Source organism: Xyrauchen texanus, chromosome 39 (assembly GCF_025860055.1).
Source record: "Xyrauchen texanus isolate HMW12.3.18 chromosome 39, RBS_HiC_50CHRs, whole genome shotgun sequence".
NCBI classification, from domain to species: Eukaryota; Metazoa; Chordata; class Actinopteri; order Cypriniformes; family Catostomidae; genus Xyrauchen; species Xyrauchen texanus.
Window position 1 is genome coordinate 12059460 of NC_068314.1, and position 23024 is coordinate 12082483.

Genomic DNA, 23024 nt, shown 5'->3' on the forward strand with positions numbered 1-23024 from the left:
GATGAATGGAGCGGCCACCACAAAATTAACAAATCACTCTGAGACTACTCGTTCTTTTGAGGCACATAAAAGATTCATTCAAAATGAACGAATCGTTCATGAACGACCCATCACTAAGCACCAGACAGGAGAGAGATGTACAAAGCTTGTCCGCTTGTCTGAATATCGATATGATTTGACGCAGCAGGCTGAAAAGCAGTGCATTTTTTTATTTCTTTGGACATTGAAAAGTGTTATTAAAATGTCTATTTGTTTGTCAAGCCGTTCCCAACTTCCTCCTTTCCCATCTTTAAGTGTTACACCTTTAAATTATGTTGGGAAAATAAGGACATAAATTAGGTTAGACTATTGCGTGTTCACCTATAGAATAATCATTAAAAGCAATGATTACCAACTGGTAACCAACAAACAACTATTGTTGTTCGATGTTGCCACAACATCGTAATGACGGACTGTCCAAAGTTTCCATTCCAAAGTTACGTTGTGCCAATGAATACAGGAATGTCACTTTTCCGGTTGTCACAATGTAATCGGTTACATTGCAACAGCTAAAGTTTGGTCATCATTTTAAATTTTTTGCATGCAGAAGATATGAGACATTTCCTTATTCCATTTTTTACATTATTTTATAGCTTCGCCATGGTGGTGTTGTGTTCGATATATCAAAAATCCCTTTGCAATTTAGCATTGTCAATGTCTTGTCATGATGTCGCCCACATTTGCTACTTGTAACATGAAATCCTTACAGTATCCCTTAGGAATATATCAAATTCCAGAGCATGCATTTCACAAACAATCCAAAATGGCCAACTACAAAATGTCTTGATGAGATCTACATGTGTACAAAGTTTGATGACTGAAGCTCAAAAGGGATGTACTAAAGAGCCCCCCCGAACAGGCCCATGTTCTATGTGGTGCCGCAGACCTTCCTAGTCTTCAGAAGAACAATAAGGCCTCTGCACTTTCAGTGCATGGGCCCAAATAATCCTTAGAAGAACAACAGGGCCTCTGCATTTTCAGTGGTTGGGCCCAAATAATAATTAATCCTTAGAAGAACAATAGGGGCTCTGCACTTTCAGTGCTTGGGCCCTAATAATAATAATAATAATAATAATAATAATAATAATCCTTATAAGAACAACAGGGTATCCACACTTTCAGTGTTTGGGCACTAATAATCCTTTTGAAGATCAATAGGGCCTCCTCACTTTCAATGCTTTGGCCTTAATAATAATCCTTAGAAGAACGTCTCGGGTTACATGTGTAACCCTTGTTCCCTGAAAAAAGCGGAACGAGATGCTGCGCTGCTAAGCGCTATGAGGAACAATCCTAGTTGTGACCGATCTGTGAATAATGTGTGTAACACGTCAATGAACATTGACCGGAATTTATAGCCTCGGCTGATGTAATAATTAGATGCACCTGAGGCCACGCTATAAATGGATGCGTCACCAGGTGTCGTCAGATACTTCTTTTTGAAGAGCAGTCCTGGGACGACCCAGTGGGGGCTGTCCGGACCCCTATGGTTGTGTACTCACAAAAATGCAAGAGGTCTCAGACATGAGCTTGAGATGTCGACTCAAGGGCATAAGAGCCCAGAGTAGCATAAACATCTAAACCATTACATTTTTATGAATGTGTGCGGAGAAGACCAGCCTGCCGCATCACAAACTTGTTCAGGCATGAGCTGAGATGTCGACTCAAGGGCATAAGAGCCCGGAGTGCAGAACATCCACACTATAAAAGTCCAATGAATGTGTGCGGAGAGGACAACCTGCCGCATCACAAACTTGTTTAGGCATGGGCTGAGATGTCGACTCAAGGACATAAGAGTCCGGAGTAGCAAAGCATCTAACCCATAAAGTTCGATGAATGTGTGCGAAGAGAACCCTATCGCAACACAAACTTGTCATAAAAACTGATGAATGTGTGCGGAGAGGACAACCTGCCGCATCACAAACTTGCTGCAGAGGGAGACCTCTAGCCAAGGTTTTAGAGGAGGAGAGCCCTCTGGTAGAGTGCGCCCTAAAAACTACTGGCAAAGCTTGACCGCGCGCCTCGTAGGCCCGGGCAATAATGAGGATGCCTCTTAGAGGGCACCCCGCCCACCAAGCTGTGGCAAACCGCAGTGGCCACATAGAACCTGGCAGTGGCGAGGCAAGTTGTACCCTTAGGGGCCAGACATGAAAGGTTTCACAATTCGGGCCAGGGATGAGAAGGTCCTCCCTGTTCGGAATCGCCCAAGGCGAGCCGTCAAGGAGAGGTATTAACTCCGAGAAACATATTCTGTTCGGCCAGCGCAGCACCATTAATAGGAGGCAAGACCCTTGCTGGTGAACATTGCCAAGACTCCCGGGAGCAGAGAAACCGGGGAAAGAAATGCACACAGACACATTCTGGGTCATGTATGTGTCTTAACGTCCAGACCCAAGGGGGCTGGGTGATTTCAGGGAGAAGTAGAGGAGACATTGCGCTATTAATAGAGGCGAAGAGGTCCTCTTCTGCCCTAAGATCTCACCCAAACTTGTTCCAAGTGGAAAAAGCCCGGCATTTAAAAAGGTCTCGATAACCTAAGGAGAAAGCCCTGTGTCCCTCAGTTGGTACCCTTAGGGGCCAAACATGAAAGATTCCACAATTCAGGGCAGGGATGAAATATTGTCCTGTGCCTGAGATAGAAGATCCTTCCTGTTCGGAATCGCCCAAGGCGAGCCGTCGAGGGAAGAAATTAGCTCCGAGAACCAAGCCCTGTTCGGCCAGCGCGGTGCTATCAGTAAGAGGCAAAAACCCTTGCTGGCGAACTCTGGCCAACTACTACCTTAGGGTGGACTTCTTAACTCCCCCGTTGGTATTTTCTGTCTGGACAGTAAATCTGCTCCCACATATAGGCATCCAGGGATATAACTGACCTGAGTGACAGGAGCTTGCCCTGGGCCCTAAGGAGAATCCGACGCATCAGAAATACAGCTGACAAGAACGTGGGTCTCCTTGATGATTTATCTAAGAGGCTACCGCTGTATTGTCGACCCGCACCAAGACATGGCAGCCTCAGGAGGATGTATTTCAGGGCCAGAAATACAGCCATCAACCCGAGACAGTGACTGTGACAACCGAGCTGACGACCCTCCTATCCCCTTAAGCTGGATGACCACTTAAGGCCGCTACCCCGCCCGTCAGGGAGGCATCTGTCGTTAGCAGCCTGCGACAACAAGACGCACCTAGAGTGGGACCCAAGGCAGAAAACCAGGGTCTGAACCACATAGAAAGGGAACGAAGCCTGAGGCGCGTAACCCTTCTTAGCCTAAGGGTTTTGGCCCTTGGAAGAAATCCCCTGGTTTGAGCCACAACAAAAACGGTCTCATGAGCAGAAGGTCCAGAGGGATCACCGAAAACGCGGTCGCCCTGAGACCTGGAAATTGTTGCTACTGATAACAGTGCAACCTTGACCTAGCCTGACTTTGCTCAGGGTGATCAGAATGGACTCAATCCTAGTGGGAGACAGTTGTGCCCGCATTGTGATTGAACGCCATATGATGCCCTGATACACAGTGTTCTGAGTGGGAGAGAGGACGCTTTTCTTGGCATTGAGCCTCAACCCCAGAGAAACAGATGAGCTAAGACGATGTCCCTGTGCTGAACTGCCAGTTCCTGGAACTGCGCTAGGATCAGCCAGTTGTCTACATAATTCAGAATGCAGATGCCCCGGAGTCGCAAGGAGCCAGCGCTACATCATGCATTGTGAATGTGCAGGTAAAAAGGGCTAGGCCGAGTGAGAGAACCTGACACTGGGAATATCCATGTTGTGGCAGAACTTCTAAATGAAGTATAGACGTGCGTCATAAGATCGATGGTGACCAGCCAAACGAGTTGTAGGGCTTGAGACACGACCGACTTGATAGGCATCATCTAGGACTTGAACACCCATGGGCAGTTCAAGCTTTAAGATTTAAGCCAGACGCCACCCCTAATCCTCCATGGGAAACGGGAAGTATATAGTGTAATAACCTAATAACCTTGAGGGGGGGGGGTTACATAAAAAAGAAATCCGGTTTATGGTAGCGAGAACACGCCGTTGAAACACGGAAAGCGGCGAGTGAATTAAATCCTGACGCCCTTATAAGACCCACAGGAAAGAATATATCTGGCAGAAGTTTCCACGCTGCCAGGATCTCTGAGATGGGTATTACATTTTAACACAACCTGTTGAGGGGTTGTCGAGTGTTTCGTGTTCTGAATAAAAAGCAGGAACAGCGAAAACACCCAATTTTGACAGAAGCCTCTGCAACCCGAAACACCAAGAGGTGGCGGGAAAGGAGGGGCTTCGAGGGGGTACCGGGAGGGATGACGTGAAGCACGCGCTCCGTCCCGAGGGGAACTACCCCCTAACCTAAGCGCAAGACCATCAGGGTTTTCTTTTACTAGAAATTATAGTCCTGAGGTCTTGCTTCGGGGCTGGCGAGGGCGGCGAGACTGTCCCCAATCCCTGGGAGGAGTAGCACGACTCGCCACGCTTTGCTTTTGAGCCTCCCTTCAAACAGGACCGAGGCGGGTCTGAGGCTTGCTCGTCAAGCGCAGAACCCACACTCAGGTCGTCCAGGAGGTCAGCCTGGTACGCCTGTAAACAGCATAGTGTGCAGAGCAGCACCAGCCTGACCTGCTGCTTGATAAGCCCTTCCCACTAAAATGGAGGTTGTCCTACAAGGCTTTGAGGGGAGAGAGGGCTTCTTAAGTGACGATGCCGAGCCCGGCGAGAGATAGCCCGCAAGCGTCTCTCCGACCGGCGGCATCACTGAATACCCCGTGCCTCAGCACCCACGATAGTCGATTATAATGACGTCGAGGGTATGTGAACACGGAAATATTTGTATTTTTATTTTTTTAGGGGTTCCTCCATGAGCGAGAAAGTTCTTCATGGAGGTTATCAAAGAAGGGAAGGGACTCATGAGGCGTTCCCTTTCTTAGACTGGAAGATAAAATCTATCTCCTAATTTGGAGGGTTTGGGGGTCTCTATTTCGCGTGGCTAGTCCAACTGGAGTCTGGCATTCACATGAGTAACAACGTCGAGCAATTCCTCCATAGATTTTTTATCGCGGACGGAAAGCTCGGAGGCAGGAAGAGAATCGCGATCCTCCTCATGATCCGGAGAAGCGTCGGAACGCATTTCAAGATCATTGGTTTGGGGAGAGAGCGAGAGAAAGGGATAAACCCGTCTCTTGCTCCTCAGCCAAATCCATTCAAGAGCCCCACGAACAATCTTTTTTTTTTTTCATGAGTGCTGACTCCCGGAAGCAAGCGAGGCGAGCGCAAAGCACTTTGCCTGAAAGCAAATCGCGGTGCTCGCACCCGCCCTGCTGCAACGTGAGAGCAGCATGCTCTTCCCCCGCATGCTCTTCCCCCATTCCTTTAAAAGTTTGAAGCAATTTTACAAGAGAATCACTGAAGGCCTCATTGTTTTAAATTGTTAATATTATTTATTTTACTTTTGTGTTTTATTGCATATTTGCTTACCAGTGCAGCACCAAATTAACAGAGAACTGTTAATGAAGCTTTTTATGCTCATTTTGCTTTTTACTATCCATGCAAGAAACAGGCTAAATCATTGTATTTATGCACTTTTTTAATAGGATTTTTTTTTTCAATTACAAGGAGCTGTTTGGTTTAAAATGTAATTGGTGTGCCCTCTTGGGGTCTTAGGACCTTTTACATTTATATATTTGATTTACAACTTGATTGAAGCAGAGAACATTTTGTCAGAACCTCTAGTTCCCCTTCTGTCGCTCTCTCCACGTTGTGTCAGAGAAGCGATGCTAGGGGTCTCTCTTGAGCGCCGATATTCACCTCTGAACTATGAAAAAAGGCCAATGAGAGTTGGCACCCAGTATTTGCATGTCCCGCCCCCGGACATACGGGTATTTAAGCGGCGCAAATACGGGAGTTCATTCAGAAAATTTCTTTGGAGCCGATGGTCGTGCATGCAGTCTGTTTTGAGTTATACACCCAGTTCCTGTTTAATCCTCTGACGCTCTGCATGCTGTTGGATCTGACGGCGCATAACAGCGGCTTTCTCATTCGTGCACGTCTGTGCATTCTTGCCCCTGGGCGCTTCGACAGTGCAGACAACTCGAAAGAGTTATTCTAAAAGAGTGAATTTCGCTCTAAAAGAGCAAAACACAGCAGCGTTGAACGTTCTTCTCAGGACGCATCTTTTTAAAGACGATTTTCCGCCTCTGTGTAGTTTCTTGATGAGTTGATTCTCCCCACCTCTGACGGCCATAAAAACTGCCTTGCATTCCTGGGTTGCGATCACACGCAGGCAGCATTTTTATGAATGGTCTATGTTTTCAGTACGAGAACATAACCGCGGCAGCGTTGCGATCTCTGCTTTCTCTTGTAGTGAGAGAGAGCCATTTCAGCCGCCCCCCGCGCCTCGCCTCCTTCCTACAGGATTGAGGCAGGCACCGCGGGCGATGGAGAACGATCTGGGGAGAATAATGGGATGCTTTCGCCTGGTAAATCCCCTCGAAAACCTCCCACCTCCCCGGCACGCTTGCCTGCTTCCCCCGAGCTCGGGATTAGTGTGGTCCGCTTAACAGCCTACCGTCCGGTCCCTCGAGCTCCCCGGCATTGGATGATGACATCACCGCTGCATTGGAGAGCGTAACAGCGGCGTCGGATGCGGATAACTCGCCTGGGCCGTCACCTTCGGGTCTCCGCCCAGTCTGAGCCTGACGCAAGAAGGTCCGCTATGCTTCCCCGGGCTTAATTGGTTCCGCGGGCATGTGCGCCGCTCACAGCCACGCCCCCCTCCCAGATTCCTTCCCGGACGTGCATGACGAGCTGAGCAAGCCCACCTTCCCCGTTCCTCCGCTCTCGCTACCCTCGCTACCCCATGGCTCTTCAAAATCTGCACTTGGGTGGTCCTGTTCTTGACGTGCTGCAGGAACTGCACTCAAACAGGCGATGGCCACTCCGTGGTCCAGAAACGCAATGATGGACAGGCAGTACGGTAGGCAGACAAAGCACGCTTTCTCAAACGTCTCCCAGCTCCGTCCATTCAGCGACACCACTTGACGACTTCACCCAGCAGTCCTCAGTGGTGAAGAAACAGACGAAGGCTATTTTCAAGCAAAAAAAGCATCCTACCCTGCCGCAAACCTGCTGCCAGGGGCCATGCCTTGTCTACTCGCCGAGGGCGTCCTCCTGCGGCTTTCAAGAAAGAAAGAAAGTGGTGCTCCGCCTCAACTAACAAGTGAGTGGGCCCAGCTCTCAGCCCCAGCGTTGAGCTCCCCGCAGAAGTTGGATGCCCATCATCTCACGGACCCCCTTGAGGACCCAGAAGGCTCCCAGGCGCTCCTGAGATGACAGACCCAGAGACCGAGACGTTAGCTCCGGAGCTGGTAAGACCACTCCGTTCCCCGGTGGAGGGCCGGGAGGAGAATTTTTTGTTAAATTCTTTACAGCCCCATGACTGTTCCCCGGCCGGCCGGTTCAGACGAGTCCAGAGGACGCCAGCATCAGACCTCCTCCTCAGTCACGAACCCGCCCCCTGCCAGATGCGCGGAGCAAGGTAAGTGCTTTGAGTTTATTCTCAGCACCAGAGCCTCGGGACGCCACATTGCCTCCCGACGCCGCGTTACCTGCTCCGCACCGCTGCGAAGCCCCGCCGGGTACGTCCAAAAAATTCGTCCCCTTGGTGCCCCTAGCACGGAGTTTAGAGGCGTGGCTTTCACTGCCCGACCCGTCACGCTGGCTGCACCGGACCATTCGACTCGGTTATGCAATTCAGTTTGCCAGGTCTCCGCCCCCCTTCGTGGGCGTACATTTTTCCGCAGTACATGGCCAACATGCCCATTCCCTGCGTGAATAAATCGCCTCCCTTCTATTAAAGGATGCGATAGAGCCTGTCCCCCCAACCGAGTCGAAGAAGGGTTTCTACAGCCCTTACTTCGTTGTACCCAAGAAAGGTGGCTGCTTACGACCGATCTTGGACCTACGAGTTTTCAATCGGACCTTGTCCAAACTCTTGTTGAAAATGCTCACCCAGAAACAAATTCTATCTGGCGTCCGGCATCTAGATTGGTCCGCAGCGGTAGACCTGAAGGACGCGTACTTCCACGTCTCAATTCGCCCTCGACATCGACCCTTCCTACGGTTCGCGTTCGACGGCCAGGTGTATCAGTACAAAGTCCTCCCCTTCGGCCTGTCTCTGTCCCCTCGCGTCTTCACGAAAGTCGCAGAGGCAGCTCTTGCCCCGCTCCGAGAAGCCGGCATACACATACTCAATTACCTCGATGACTGGCTCATACTGGTCCACTCCCGAGAGTTACTATGCGCACACAGAGACCAGGTGCTCAGCCACCTCAGCCGTTTGGGGCTTCAGGTCAACTGGGAAAAGAGCAAGCTCTCCCCGATCCAGAGCATCTCTTTTCTCGGTCTGGAGTTAGACTCAGTCTCAATGACAGCACGTCTCTCCAACGAGCGTGCTCAGTCAGTGCTAAAATGCCTTGCTTCCTTCATGCCAGGCGCCGTGGTCCCGCTAAAACGTTTCCAACAGCTCCTGGGGCATATGGCATCCTCCGCGCCGCTGGGGTTGATGCATATGAGACCACTTCAGCACTGGCTCCGGACTCGAGTCCCGAGACGAGCATGGCGCCGTGGCACGCACAACGTAAAAGTTACTTCTTCTTGCTGCCAAACCTTCAAACCCTGGACAGACCTCTGCTTTCTAAGGGCAGGAGTACCCTTGCAGCAGATTTTCCGATGCGTTCTGGTCACAAACGACGCCTCCAAATTGGGTTGGGGCACCGTGTGCAACGGGCGCGCAGCCGCAGGCCGGTGGAACCGAGGCCCGCTGCACTGGCACATCAACTGCCTAGAGCTGCTGGCTGTTTTTCTGACCCTGCAGAAGTTTCTCCCATTAATTCGGAACAAACACATCCTAGTCAGGACAGACAGCACCACGGTCGTAGCCTACATAAACCACCAAGGCAGAGTACGCTCCCTCCACATGTCACAGCTCGACCGTCGTCTCCTCCTTTGGAGTCAAGTCACTGCGCGCCACTCACATCCCCGGCAACCTCAATGTGATAGCGGACGCGCTGTCAAGACAAAGCTTGCCTGGCGGAGAGTGGATGTTCCACCCCCAGTCGGTCCAGCTGATTTGGGATCGGTTCGGCAAGGCTCAGGTAGACCTGTTTGCCTCCCAAGAAACCTCCCACTGCCCGCTCTTGTATGCCCGGACAGAGGCTCCCCTCGGGGCAGATGCATTGGCACACAGCTGGCCTGCGGGGCTGCACAAGTACGCATTTCCCCCAGTAAGCCTTCTTGAACAGGTGCTATGCAAGGTCAGGGAGGACGAGGAGCAAGTCATTCTGGTAGCCCCTTACTGGCCCACCCGGACTTGGTTTTCGGACCTCACGCTCCTCACGACAGCCCCTCCCTGGCGAATTCCCCTGAGGAAGGACCTTCTTTCTCAGGGACGGGGCACGCTCTGGCACCCGCACCCAGACCTCTGGAACCTCCACGTCTGGCCCTTGGACGGGATGCGGAAGATCTAGCCGGCCTACCATTGACCGTCATAGATTCAATAAATCAAGCCAGAGCCCCCTCTACCAGGCATCTTTACGCTCTAAAGTGGCATCTGTTCACGGACTGGTGTTCTTCCCGAGCCGAAGACCCGCAGAAGTGCGCAGTTAGGTCAGTGCTCGTGTTTCTTCAGGAGAGGCTGGAGAGGAGGTTGTCCCCCTCCACCCTCAAGGTGTATGTCGCCGCTATCGCGTCCCACCATGACACGGTAGACGGCAAGTCTCTTGGTAAGCACGACTTAATCGTCAGGTTCCTAAAAGGTGCCCGGAGGATAACTCCCTCCCGGCCTAACCTGTTCCCCTCCTGGGATCTCTCGGTCATCCTTACGGGACTCCAGAGACCCCCCTTCGAGCCGCTTGACTCAGTTGGACTCAGGGACCTCTCTCTCAAGACCGCCCTGCTGATCGTGCTCGCTTCCATCAAGAGGGTCGGGGACCTGCATGCAATCTCTGTTAGCGATGCTTGCCTGGCAGACACTTTCGTGATCCTAAGACCGCGACCGGGCTACGTGCCCAAGGTTCCTACCACACCCTTCAGGGATCAGGTGGTGAACCTGCAAGCGCTTCCCCGGGAGGAGGCAGACCCAGCCCTTTCACTGCTGTGTCCAGTACCCACTTTGCGTATTTATCTGGACCGCACACAGAGCACCAGATGCTCTGAGCAGCTCTTCATCTGCTTTGGGGGACATCAGAAAGGGAACGCTGTCTCCAAGCAGAGACTCGCCAAATGGGTTGTCGACGCCATTTCCCTGGCTTATCACACCCAGGCCATGCCCCCTCCTTGCGGGTCCGAGCCCACTCCACCAGGAGTGTTGCATCCTCATGGGCACTGGCTAGGGGCACTGCCCTAGCAGACATTTGTAAAGCAGCGGGCTGGGCAACACCTAACACTTTTGCGAGATTCTACAATCTCCGAGTTGAGTCAGTATCGTCCCGTGTTTTCTCAGGTACCGAGCCCGTAGAACTCGGTAGCATGCCCATGATCTGACCGGGTGAATCACTTGCACCTAGCGCCCTTCCCCCTAACCAGGGGAAACAGTGCGCCTTCATTCCCAGGAGATCTCAGGTTTGGGACACTGGTTGATTCCTCCCTAGCCCTCATGGGTCGCAGTTCAGCGGAGGAACTCGCCGACCCAAGCCACTGCAGTTACCGCAAGCTACCCTGTACTGGTATAGGTGCTCCGCAGGTAAGGCCTCCTTCAGACTCCCCCTGTGTGTAACACCATGTTTCTGTCCCCTCTAGCGAGCGGACTCCCGTGTTTCCCTTAGGCAGTCCTGGCTGCCTCGGTTGCCGTGCTGTATGTTTCCCCCTCTATGAGGCTGGATCCACCACCGCACCAACTTTTCCACATAGGCCCTAAGTCAGGCCTCTGATGGTTTTGCCACTTAAACTTGCCTCCCCTCTCGGGTAGGCGTGGCCTCCACAGGGTCTTCTCCGCCCTGAATAAGGGCTAAGACCCCCTTCCCTCAATGCGTGTAAGGGCCCCGGCCTTAGTTGCTCTATGCGAGAAACATAGAGAGAAAAGAGGCCCGGCCAGGCTAGGCCCATTCCCAGGTTGGCGGCCAGCACCTTGTTCCCCCCTCCAGGGTAACAATAAGGAATCCTGATGGCTTAAATGGGGCATTGGGGAATGGTACGTGCAGCCTGATACAGTTGGTCGTCCTGCACGTAAGAATACCTGCTCGCTCCTGTATCAGCAGTTCACGTACACGGCTCAGCGCATGGCACTTTTATAAGTGGACCCCTAGTGTCGCTTCTCTGACACAACGTGGAGAGAGCGACAGAAGGGGAACATCTAGGTTACGTATGTAACCTCCGTTCCCCGATGGAGGGAACGAGACATTGTGTCTCCCCTGCCACGTCACTGAGCCGAGCCACTGTTGTGGCCAGACCATTTCCGGCTCCTCAGAAAATCCTGAATGAACTCCCGTATTTGCGCCCGTATGTCCGGGGGCGGGACATGCAAATACTGGGTACCAACTCTCATTGGCCTTTTTTCATAGTTCAAAGGTGAATATCGGCGCTCAAGAGAGACCCCTAGTGTCGCTTCTCTGACACAACGTCTCGTTCCCTCCATCGGGGAACGGAGGTTACATACGTAACCTAGACGTTAATTACATGTTACTTTGATTAATACCTTTGTCACGTATTCCATGTTTTTGTTCTTAGACTTTTATGTTGAAATTCTTGTTTAGTTCCCCGTTCCTGTTTCCTGTTAGCTTTGTAGTCCTTTGTAGTTTTCTTTCATGATTGGTTTCCCCTGATTGTTTTACCCAGGTGTTCCTCATTCCCTTGTTTGCCCTTGTGTATTCAATCCCTTGCTGGTTTCTTTGTCAGACTTCACATGTGTTGTCATGTTCTGTGCCTGGTTCCCCAAGTTTTGTTTCGTTTTATTCTGAGTAACGTTGTTTATCTTTTGTTTCATTAAAAGTTGCGTTTAGATCCTCATTCCTCATCTGCCTCGTCAGAGAAAGACTGACTAAAAATGGATCTAGTGGCTTTAGAAATTCTGCTTCTGAAGCAAGGGGACTGTCCAGTTGAGGATCACATCAGTGAGTTTTTAGAGCTAGTGAATTTAAGGCACTATCCAGACCGCTCTCTGCTCGTTTTCTTCCGGTCCGGTATGAACAGTGCACTGAAGGAACTGATGCATCTGGCTGATATTCACTGGACGCTCTGTGAATATGCGGAGAAGGCCCTGGAACTTTGTGGATCCCTTTGCACAGTGGATAATGGTGGGACCCCGGGCCAAAACCTGCATTTCTGCTCCCTTGTCCAAGCCTTCCAAGGCTCCTTACTCCAAGCCTTCCACAGTTCCTTGCTTCAAGCCTCCTATGGACCCTGTTTCGAAGTTGAATGATCTACTACTGATGTCGGTGCATAGGGCCATGAAAACCCTATCTCACAAATGGTCAGCGCCCACACCTGGCACGGCCAACGAGCCAATGGCCATGCCTGCCACAGCCAACGAGCCAACGCCCACGCCTGCCACGGCCAATGAGCTGGAAGCCTCCTCCGTCCCAGAGCCTGTGTTGCCAGCCTTGTCCTTCCCAGAGCCAGCGTTGCCACCTTTTCTGTCCCAGAACCAGCGTTGCCAGCCTTGTCTGTCCCAGAGCCAGCGTTACGTTGTACTCATGACCACAGAGGTCGTTCCAGAGTCTCTGGCTTCACCCCTTGAGCCTCCCACGGCTCCACCTGCCTTTGTTGAGCTTCTCCCGGCTCCACCTGCCAATGTTGAGCCGCTCCCCCAGAGTCTCCTCCTTCCGCTCCCCCAGAATCTCCTCCTTCAGTGGATCCGCCCACTCCCCCAGAGACTCCTCCTTCAGCAGTTCCATCTGCCTTCCCAGATACTCCCCCTCCAGTGGTGCCAACCACTCCTCCAGAGACTCCTCATCCAGCAGCTCAGCCTGCTCCCTCAGAGACTCCTCCAGCGGTTCCATCCACCTTCCAAGAGACTCTTCCACCAGTGGTGCCAACCACTCCTCCAGAGTCTCCTTATCCAGTGGCTCAGCCTGCTCCCTCAGAGACTCCTACTTCAGCAGTTCCATCCACCTTCCCCGAGACTCCTCTTACAGGGGCTCTGCTAACACCTACTCCAGTGGCTCTACAGCCTGACCCAGTCCCTGCCCTGTGGCTGCCTCCCAGGCTGCCTGACCCAGTCCCACTTTTTTCTGCAGAATAATGAGAGAATCATGGTATTTATTCTAAATAGTATAACAATCATGATTTTCAATTTATCCAGAATCATGGACTTCTAGTTCACACCAAGGTGGAGATTATGCCTAAAACAAGGAATCCATGTATAGTCCTTAAAGGCTTTCTTGTTGTTTCTGGCATTATCTATCATGATGTTTGCCATCCATGTAATGTCCAACTTCCATTCTTCAATTTTCTCCTCAAAGGCCACTTTCAAACTCTTAGCTGCGTGATCTTTATTTAGACCACAACAGCTGAGACTCCAGGACTGCAACTCCCATGATGTAGTTCTGTACTGTAGCGTTACAGACACTGTCCTCAGATCAGTTTTGTATTCCTATAAAATTGTATATTAAATATATTAAAATGTTTCATTATAAAAGTGATATAGCCTATATAAATTACTGAGGTTGTACAGAATTATGATGACTTCCCAATATATGAAAATTCAAAACAGCACATTTTTGCATTCACAATGCATGTAAAGGTGAACAGCTCTGTAGATTTTAAACTAAATTTAGAGCTCCTCCTTAGATGATCTGAGATTATTTATGTATGTAAATATATGTAATCTAAATGTCTCTGGTGTATAGTTAACCCCATTATGTCCTCCCCTTTATTTTACCTCAGTTTTATGTACAAAAGCAGTATAGAGATAATGAGGATTCTTGACTTTTTTAGCTTTTGACGAGCATCTGCTATCCATTAAGGATGCAAACGGCTATGTTTTTGCAATTCAACTCTCAACATTAAATATGCAGTAAAATTCATAATGCAACAGCAAACATGAATTAAAACTCACTGGCTTAAACTCCTTGAATAAATCCGGATCTCGGTCTTTCAGGTACATTAAAACATTTTATGTGTTTCCTCCTTTCGCCTGAACTTCAATTGCACCATTTGCTAAATATTATTTGGCTATTGATGATGTTCCTTTTGTCATCTGCCTCAAACCCAATGTTTTTCCATACGTGGCTCTTGCCACTTTTCTTGTCCACAAGCTTCCAGCTGCATTGCTTGTCGCATGTCATCTTCTTGTGCTTGTGAGCAGGGCTGGCCTAATTGATGCCCTATGCAGAGGTCCAGGTGGATGGGGGGTATCGTGTGATATGAGCGTGATGCGATTATCCGTGTTCCACAGCTTTCGGGTCCTTGAATAACGTATAACGTGTCGGTGGACATTATGGTGCCCTCCTAGGGTAAGGTTAGTGCCCTATGCAGACTGTGTAGTCTGTTTATAGGGAGCAGCGGTACTGCTTGTGAGTGTTCAAAACTTCCCAGCTCTGCATGGGTACTGTATAGACTCGGTTCTTGGTACTACTGGTACTTGAGAAAATCTTTTTTGAGTACCGACTTGGAACTGAAGTACCGGTACTTTTGACAACACCACACCAGTGCATGCTGGGAAGAGGGTGAATGGGTTGAAGCATATAAACATTTTGTGTGGGCCAATTTTAACATAAATAAATGCATTTATCCAACATCCTGCTGTCTGCCTGTTGGTTCGACAATATAAAATGGATTATAATTATAATTTGAATGTGTGACTCACAGTTGTGTATTTTCCGAGCTGACAGAGTGATGGGAATGTTTCCCTGTGTGCTTTGCTGACTTTATTCACCAGTTCCTCCAGTTCTCCACTCAGCTCGTAGCTCTCTGGAAGAACAACCTCCTCTTTTACATCTTTCTTTTTCTTATTTCTGTCATTCCGCACTGCTGGAAGAGGAAGAACAGCATAAAATGAGCTCTTTAATTGCTTGAAAAAAATCATCTAATTGTTTAATTCACAGTATACAGTTTTGATCAGAAACTAATGGTCCGCACAGTGGATTTAGTAAAGCATGGCGCTTCACTTTTTCCACATTTTGTTATGTTACAGTCTTATTCCAAAATGTATTAAATTCATTATTTTCCTCAAAATTCTACATACAATATCCCATAATGACAATGTGAAAGAAGTTTGCTTGAAATCTTAGCAAATTTATTCAAAATAAATTTTTGGAAAATCCCTCCCCCGCCCCCCCATTTGGCAAATCGGACCACAATTCCGTTATGCTTCTGCCCGCGTACAGGCACAAACTGAAACGGGACGCACCCACCCTCAGAACGATCCAGTGCTGGTCGGACCAATCAGAATCTGCGCTACAAGACTGTTTTGATCACGCGGACTGGGAGATGTTCCGGTCCGCCTCTGATGACGACATCGAGGCTTACGCTGACAGCGTAACGTGTTTCATCAGGAAGTGCGTAGAGGATGTTGTTCCGACCAAAACAATATGGATATACCCCAACCAGAAACCATGGGTTAACGGCGATGTTCGCGCGGCACTCAATGCGCGGACCTCCGCTTTTAATTCTTCTATCGCGGAGGAGCGTAAACAAGCCAGTTATGCCCTCCGTAACACCATCAGTGCAGCCAAACGCCAGTACAGGCACAAGCTTGAAGGTCAGTTCAACACCACTGACTCGAGAAGTATGTGGCAGGGAATTAACACCATCACGGACTACAAACGGAATAAAGACTCCGCCATGAACATCGCTGCATCTCTCCCGGACGAACTTAATACATTTTATGCTCGTTTTGAGGACAATAACACCGCCCTCGCGGAGAGAGCGCTCGCTGCTGACGCTACAGAGGTTGGTTCACTCTCCGTCTCTGTTGCGGATGTAACACGATCCTTCCGACGGGTGAACATCCGTAAAGCCGCGGGTCCAGACGGCATTCCGGGCCGCGTCATCAGAGCGTGCACGAATCAACTGGCTGGTGTTTTTACGGACATTTTCAATCTGTCCCTCTCCCTGTCTGTAGTCCCCACATGCTTCAAAACATCAACCATTGTGCCTGTACCGAAGCAAGCCACAATCACTTACTTAAATGACTGGCGTCCTGTTGCTCTGACTCCCATCATCAGCAAATGCTTTGAAAGGTTAATCAGAGATTACATCTGCTCTGTTCTGCCCACCTCTTTGGACCCATTGCAGTTTGCCTACCGTAACAACCGCTCCACTGATGATGCCATTGCATCTACACTACACACTGCTCTCTCCAATCTGGAAAAAAGGAACACATATGTGAGAATGCTGTTTGTAGACCACAGCTCAGCATTCAACACCATAGTGCCCTCCAAGCTTGATATGAAACTCCGGGCTCTGGGCTTAAACAGCTCGCTGTACAGCTGGATTCTGGATTTCCTGTCAGGCAGACGTCAGGTGGTTAGAATGGGCAGCAACATCTCCTCATCACTGACCCTCAACCCTGGAGCCCCGCAGGGCTGTGTTGTCAGCCCACTCCTGTATTCACTATACACACATGACTGTGTGGCAACACATAGCTCCAATACCATCATTAAGTTTGCTGACGATACGACGGTGGTAGGTCTGATCACTGACAATGATGAAAGAGCCTACAGAGAGGAGGTGCACACTGTGACACGCTGGTGTCAGGAGCACAACCTCTCCCTCAATGTCAGTAAAACCAAGGAGCTTGTAGTGGACTTCAGGATAAAAGACAGAGTACACAGCCCCATCACCATTAATGGAGCACTGGTGGAGAGAGTCAGCAGTTTCAAGTTCCTCGGTGTCCACATTACTGAGGAACTCACATGGTCCGTCCACACTGAGGCCGTTGTGAAGAAGGCTCACCAGCGCCTCTTCTTCCTGAGATGGCTGAGGAAGTTTGGAATGAACCACCACATCCTCACACGGTTCTACACTAGTACTGTAGAGAGCATCCTAACTGGCTGCATCACCGCCTGGTACGGCAATAGCACCGCCCACAACTGCAAAGCCCTGCAAAGGGTGGTGCGAACTGCCAGAAACATCATCGGAGGTGAGCTTCCCTCCCTCCAGGACATATACACAAGGCGGTATGTGAAAAAAGCTCGGAGGATCATCAGAGACTCCAGCCACCCGAGTCATGGGCTGTTCTCACTGATACCATCAGGCAGGCGGTATCGCAGCATCAGGACCCACACCAGCCGACAACATGACAGCTTCTTCCCCCAAGCAGTCAGACTGTTGAACACCTGATCTATCAGGATCAATAATTAGCACTGCACTTTATTAATCTATAATCTCACACTGGACTGTCAACATATTCTCCTCAATTCAACTACTTATATATTTTCATATACTCCCACTTATTGTATATTGTGTATTCTATATTGTGTGTATTGTATACTGTACATTGTATATAATTATTGTGTTGTGTAAGTATGTGTACATTTGATATGTAAATTGTGTTGTTTATTGTAATTGGTCTCGTCACTGTCATGACTGCTATGTTGCTCGGAACTGCACACAAGAATTTCACCTACTGTTGCACTTGTGTACATGGTAGTGTGACAATAAAGTGATTTGATTTGATAATAAAATTATAATAATATATAAAATATGACAGTACAAGTAAGATATTGTAAATTTTTTTAGATGTAAAAAGTATGATTTTATAGTATAATTAACTGAAAAATGTATATTATGTTTAACAAGAGAATGGTCCTGGTTACTTTCTTAACCTCCGTTCCCTGATGGAGGAAACGAAACGGTGTGTCGATGTAGTGACACTAGGGGTCACGCTTGAGAGCCCGGAAACACCTCTGATCTTTGATAAAAGGCCAATGGGAATTGGCGAGTGGTATTTGCATGCCCCTCTCCCGGACATATGATAATAAAAGGAGGGGACGTGCATACCGCTCATTAGGTTTTGGAGCCAAGAATAAGAATTAGGAGCCAAGAAGTCCTGTGTTTTGTGTTTTTTGTATTGGATGCCATAGAATGTCATTGCACTGTAAAACAAATTTACCTACGTGTACAAATAAAGTAAACAACAAGAATAAGGTCCCGGCCATTTCAGTGGTTGTTCAGCGTTGTGGCAGGAGGGACAGAGGTTACGAGGTAATGGAGGTTACGAAAGTAACCAGGATGTTCCCTATATGTCACTCACTCAACGTTGTGTCGATGTAGTGACACTAGGGGTACCCTACAAAAATGCCACAACTGGCTGAACTGGGTTACATGGATCAGCGGTGCGAGATGGGCAGACTGCTGTGTGCCGCTTAGCCAGCGCCCCAGGCCGGCCTGTAACCTCCCCTGACGCATGTGTGAGTGTCGAACAGCCCTTTGGGGATGAGTGGAGTACTCAACATGGCTCTTTTCCCTCTTTTTCTCCCCAGTGGGTGGTGTGTCACTCCCAAGACCACACCCCGCCCAGAGAGAGGGCGGGGTGTGGGACATTTTTCAGCGGAAAATACATTGCAAGGGGTTGCCTATAGGGAACCAGCACATGTGGAGCACCTGTCCCACGGGCATAGTTAGCACAAGTACTGGGCTGGCAGTGAGTTTCTCCGCAAACTCATCTGCCGCAATGCTAAGAGAAATTCAACAAGGGAACACATTGTGAACACTGCTGGGAATCAACAACGCACATCTTCAGCTCGAGGGAGGTGCTAGTTGCAAGCAGTATACACGGCCGGTCGACTTACCCGTTTGTTCCTGCTAAGACACTGGATGAGACCGGCTCAACACGGAGATTGTAAAATCTCGCGAAGTTATTGGGTTTAGCCCAGCCCGCTGCTCTGCAAATGTCAGCTAGGGAAGCGGCACTGGTCAGAGCCCAGGAGGCCGCCACGCTGCTGTTGAAATTGGCTCGTAGCCCTGCCTTGGGCACATAGTCCGGTCAGGGTCTCAGGATCACGTGAGAGTAGCCCCGACCGAACTCCAGGAATGTTTTGGTGACAGAGAATGCTTGCAGGTCCCCAACCATTTTGATGGAGGTGAGCGCCGTCAGGAGGGCAGTATTCAAGGAGAGTGCCTTAGGCTCTACTGATTCAAGGGGCTCGAAGGGAGCCCTGTGCAGGCCTTGTAGGGCTACGGAGAGGTCCCATGAGGGGACGAGGCAAGGTCTGGGGGGGTTCAACCTCCTAGCACCTCTTAGGAACCTGACTAAACATTAGTGTCCAACTCCACATCTAATTTAAAGAAACAAGCCATTCAGTGTCACTTAGATTAGTTAAAAGTGATGTAGCACTTCAGATAAGATAAAATTGCACCCTGAAAACATCACTGGCCAAAGTGTTAGCAAGAGATATGGGGTAACCCGCCACTGATGATTTTTACCTGCATTTGGCAGGTTGGCTGGAGTTAATTTCAAACCCTATTTAAATAATTTAATAATATAGATGGTATTAAACTGCTAAATATACAGGTATTCAAATTACATCCAGTATGCCTAAAACATGGTCACCATAATTATTTATTGAACATTTGTGGCAACAACAGCTGCCGGAATTTTACCGTAAATTTAAGATGTTTTCTTTTTTTAGTTTTTTTTCCTTCAGTCTATTAAAGCTATTATTACATAAAATGAGGGTGCTCCATCTGTCCTCCAGCCCCTTTAAAGAATCTGTCTGGCGATCACTACGCTAGTTAGGGCCCAACTCTTTATATGTCTATTCTCAACGTCGATGACCGTCCCATCACCCAGAATACAGAGTCTGGGGCAAAATGAAAGCCAAGTGCCCAATTCATCACACAAAAGACTCTGAACCTTCCAACCAAAACTCCTGGATTTTAACACCCCCATTACCCCCCTTTAGTTATTTAGATACAGAATAAGTGGAGATGGGGTGGAGATGGGATGTCAGGAGAGTTGTCACAGGAAGCAGGTAAGCAGCTGCATATATACTCCTTCTTGTGGGCTATGATTTGTCAGATTAAAATTAACATGCTCCTCCCGAACCTCTGTTAATTAACTCCATATGTTGAACCAGATTTTCAAAGGATCTCAACACACCACTCTCATATAGGTCACAGAGAGTAGTAACCCCCCTCACAATCCACTCTGACCAGTAGAAAGGGGACTTATTAATACATAATTTGGGGTTAAGCCATAAGCTCAAGGCAACATTTAAAATAAATGTCAGATTGAAACACTCTTGTCCATACTGAGTGTAAATGCGAGACAACGGGGTGTAACTTAACTTCTCCGATTAGTTTGATAGAAAGGCTTTGCAATGGTGAAATAATGGCAAGAACTTACTATTCAATACAAAACCAGGAAGGGGCTCTCTTAGGTGGAAGTGACCAATGAGCCAGATGTCTGAGACCAAATGCATAATACTAAAACGAAATCTTGGTTAGGCCTAGCCCACCTTTATCAATCGGCCCATGCAGTTTACTGAAATGTAATCTGGGATGTTTCCCATTTCAAATGAAGGACTTCACTATGCTATCAAATTGCTTGAAATAAGAGAGGGGGACATCTATTGGAAGTGACTGCAGCAGGTAGTTGAATTTTAGAATACAATTAATTTTAATAACATTAACCTTCCCATTTATCAATAAATGTAATGAAGCCCACCTGCCCACATCACTCAAATATTTTCATTTTAACTAAATCATACAAATTTGCTGGGATTAAAATACCCAAATACATAATGTCCTGTTTGGGACACTGGAAGGCGTCCAGCTGAAAAGCCATTATTGTGCAGTATGCTGTCAGAGCCAAAGCTTCAGATTTAGACAAATTAACTCTGTATCCCGAGAACTTAGAAAAGGCATGAAAACTCTGTGGAGGCAAGGCATAGATCTAGCAGAATCAGAGACGAATAATAAAAAATATCATCTGCGTAAAGCAGAAGTTTATGTACCACACCTCCATCCATCACCCCTGGAAAATCATCCTCCTTTCTTATCATGGCTGCTAATGGTTCCAGTGCAAAACAGAACAATAATGGGGAAATAGGGTAACCCTGCACTGTGCCAAGCTTTCCATTCTTTAATGATTCTTTATAAACTTTATAAGCCAGTTCTGTAGTATAAGACCTAAAAAATTCAGCTGCAAAACCATATGGCCCAGACCCTTGCCTGTAGGCAAGGCCTTAATTATCTTGTCAAGCTCCTCCAAGGTTATCTCAGAATCAAGAAACAATTTTTTTGTTCAGTTGTCAGTTTAGGGAGTTCTGATTCAACAAAGTTTCTAATATCTTCATTGGTAGATGAAGATGTGGAATTATAAAAAATCAAGATAGAATACTTCAAAGCATTAATAATATCAATGGCTGAGGTAAATATTTCACCACCAGCAGATTTCAATGAGGGAATGGTAGAAAAATTCTGATTTCAGCCTAGAAATCAGAATTTTGACAAAGGAATACATTAAAGAGCCAACTATAGGATTTCTTTTTCTCCATATGTGGCAACACATCTAAATTCACCAGTGTGTGATCTGAGACTGAAATGTTTCCAGATGAAATGAGGGACTAGGATATAAAAAAAAATCTACTATAGAAAGAATCTTATAGACTGATGAAAAAATGTATTGTCCCTTCCAGATGGGTTTAAAAGTCTCCAAATATTTGTAAGACCAAGATTTTTACACATCCTATGAAGCGTCAATTTTGTTCTAGGGGGCTTACAATCTTTTTCTTCACTATGATCAAGTACTGAATCCATCAATAGATTAAAGTCTCCTCCCAATATTATATCATAAGGGGTGCCAATGGCTTGCAACATCCCTTCAAGATCTATAAAAAAAAGCTCTGGGGCCGTAGTCACAAAGAATTTTATCTTACCACTAGGAGTACTCCTAAATCGCACTAAAATATTTTAGCTAGGAGTTTTCTCTTAAAAGTTATTCACAACGCCTTTCAGACCTACTCTTAGTAAGGAGAAATGACAACTCCTAAACTAAGAGTGAGTCTTCGTTGCTATGGATGACGTCAATTCTCATGCACGAGATTCCTCGCAATGATCACGGTGATTGGTTGATAGATGACAGGGCCATCATGCGGAACATAACACAGACGCAACAAATCATGGAATTACGACATCTAAATATGTCTGTGTCCTACACAAAATAATAATAGTAATGTCATCGAAATGCATATATAATGACATGTTTGTGCAGGCCCCAGTGTAATTCTAAAAAGGCAGAGAGAGAGAGAAAAGTCGTGAATTAAATTAAATTAAATCAAGGTAGCCTAATACCCTAATGAAAATCGCCACTTGCCTAATAATGAAAAAACGACACTTGCATTAACACTTGCTTGGTTAATTGACATCCTATTAGCCTAAATAGACTACTTAAAGCAAGGAAATGTTGCTCCTATTGAAGTAATGTAATAGTTGAATGACGGTGGATTATGAACTCGCCAAAACGGAAAAGAAAGCCCAACTGGACACAGGATCAGTTACTGCTGCTGGCCCAGTTGGTGCTGGAAAAAAAAAACATAATAAAAGGGAAATTCGGCACTGGGATATCAAGCAAAACTAAGCGTGAGACATGGGAGAGGATTTGTTTGCAGATCAATGCAGCATTCCCGCTTGTGTCGCGGTCCCCGGACGACTGCGAGAGGCGGTGGTATGCGCTACAGTCGCAGTCGAGGGTTGAGATTGCAGCCTTTAAACGGGCAAACATGGCAATAGGTAGGCCTATAATATTAAATATATAATATCATTATTGTTTCATGTAATTCTAAAAACTTCCTGCTTGTCATGAATGTAATGAATTATGAAACAAATGTCATAAACAATATGCTTACATTAAAGTGTGCTTTTAAGTGTTATGTAGGCAATGCTTTTGAGTTGGTGACACTTTCCATGTATGTGTTAAGGAGGAGGATCAGCACCTAAGCCACTGAGCCACATTGCATCGGTGGTGTATAGTGTCATTGGGTCAGACACCAGTATAACGGGCCTTGAGGGTGCAACTGATCCGGCAATGCAGCTGCTAATGGAAATAGAGGGG

General features: G+C 47.8%; 1 protein-coding gene across 1 annotated transcript in view; it reads right to left on the reverse strand.

Moving 5' to 3' along the window:
• The window catches only part of rargb (retinoic acid receptor, gamma b), a 101535-nt gene that overhangs the window by 25116 nt on the left and 53395 nt on the right, over positions 1–23024 (reverse strand). Inside the window, exon 4 of the mRNA XM_052111012.1 lies at positions 14832–14995. Within this exon, the coding sequence (XP_051966972.1) occupies positions 14832–14995 (164 nt within the window). The remainder of the gene's footprint in view (positions 1–14831; positions 14996–23024) is intronic.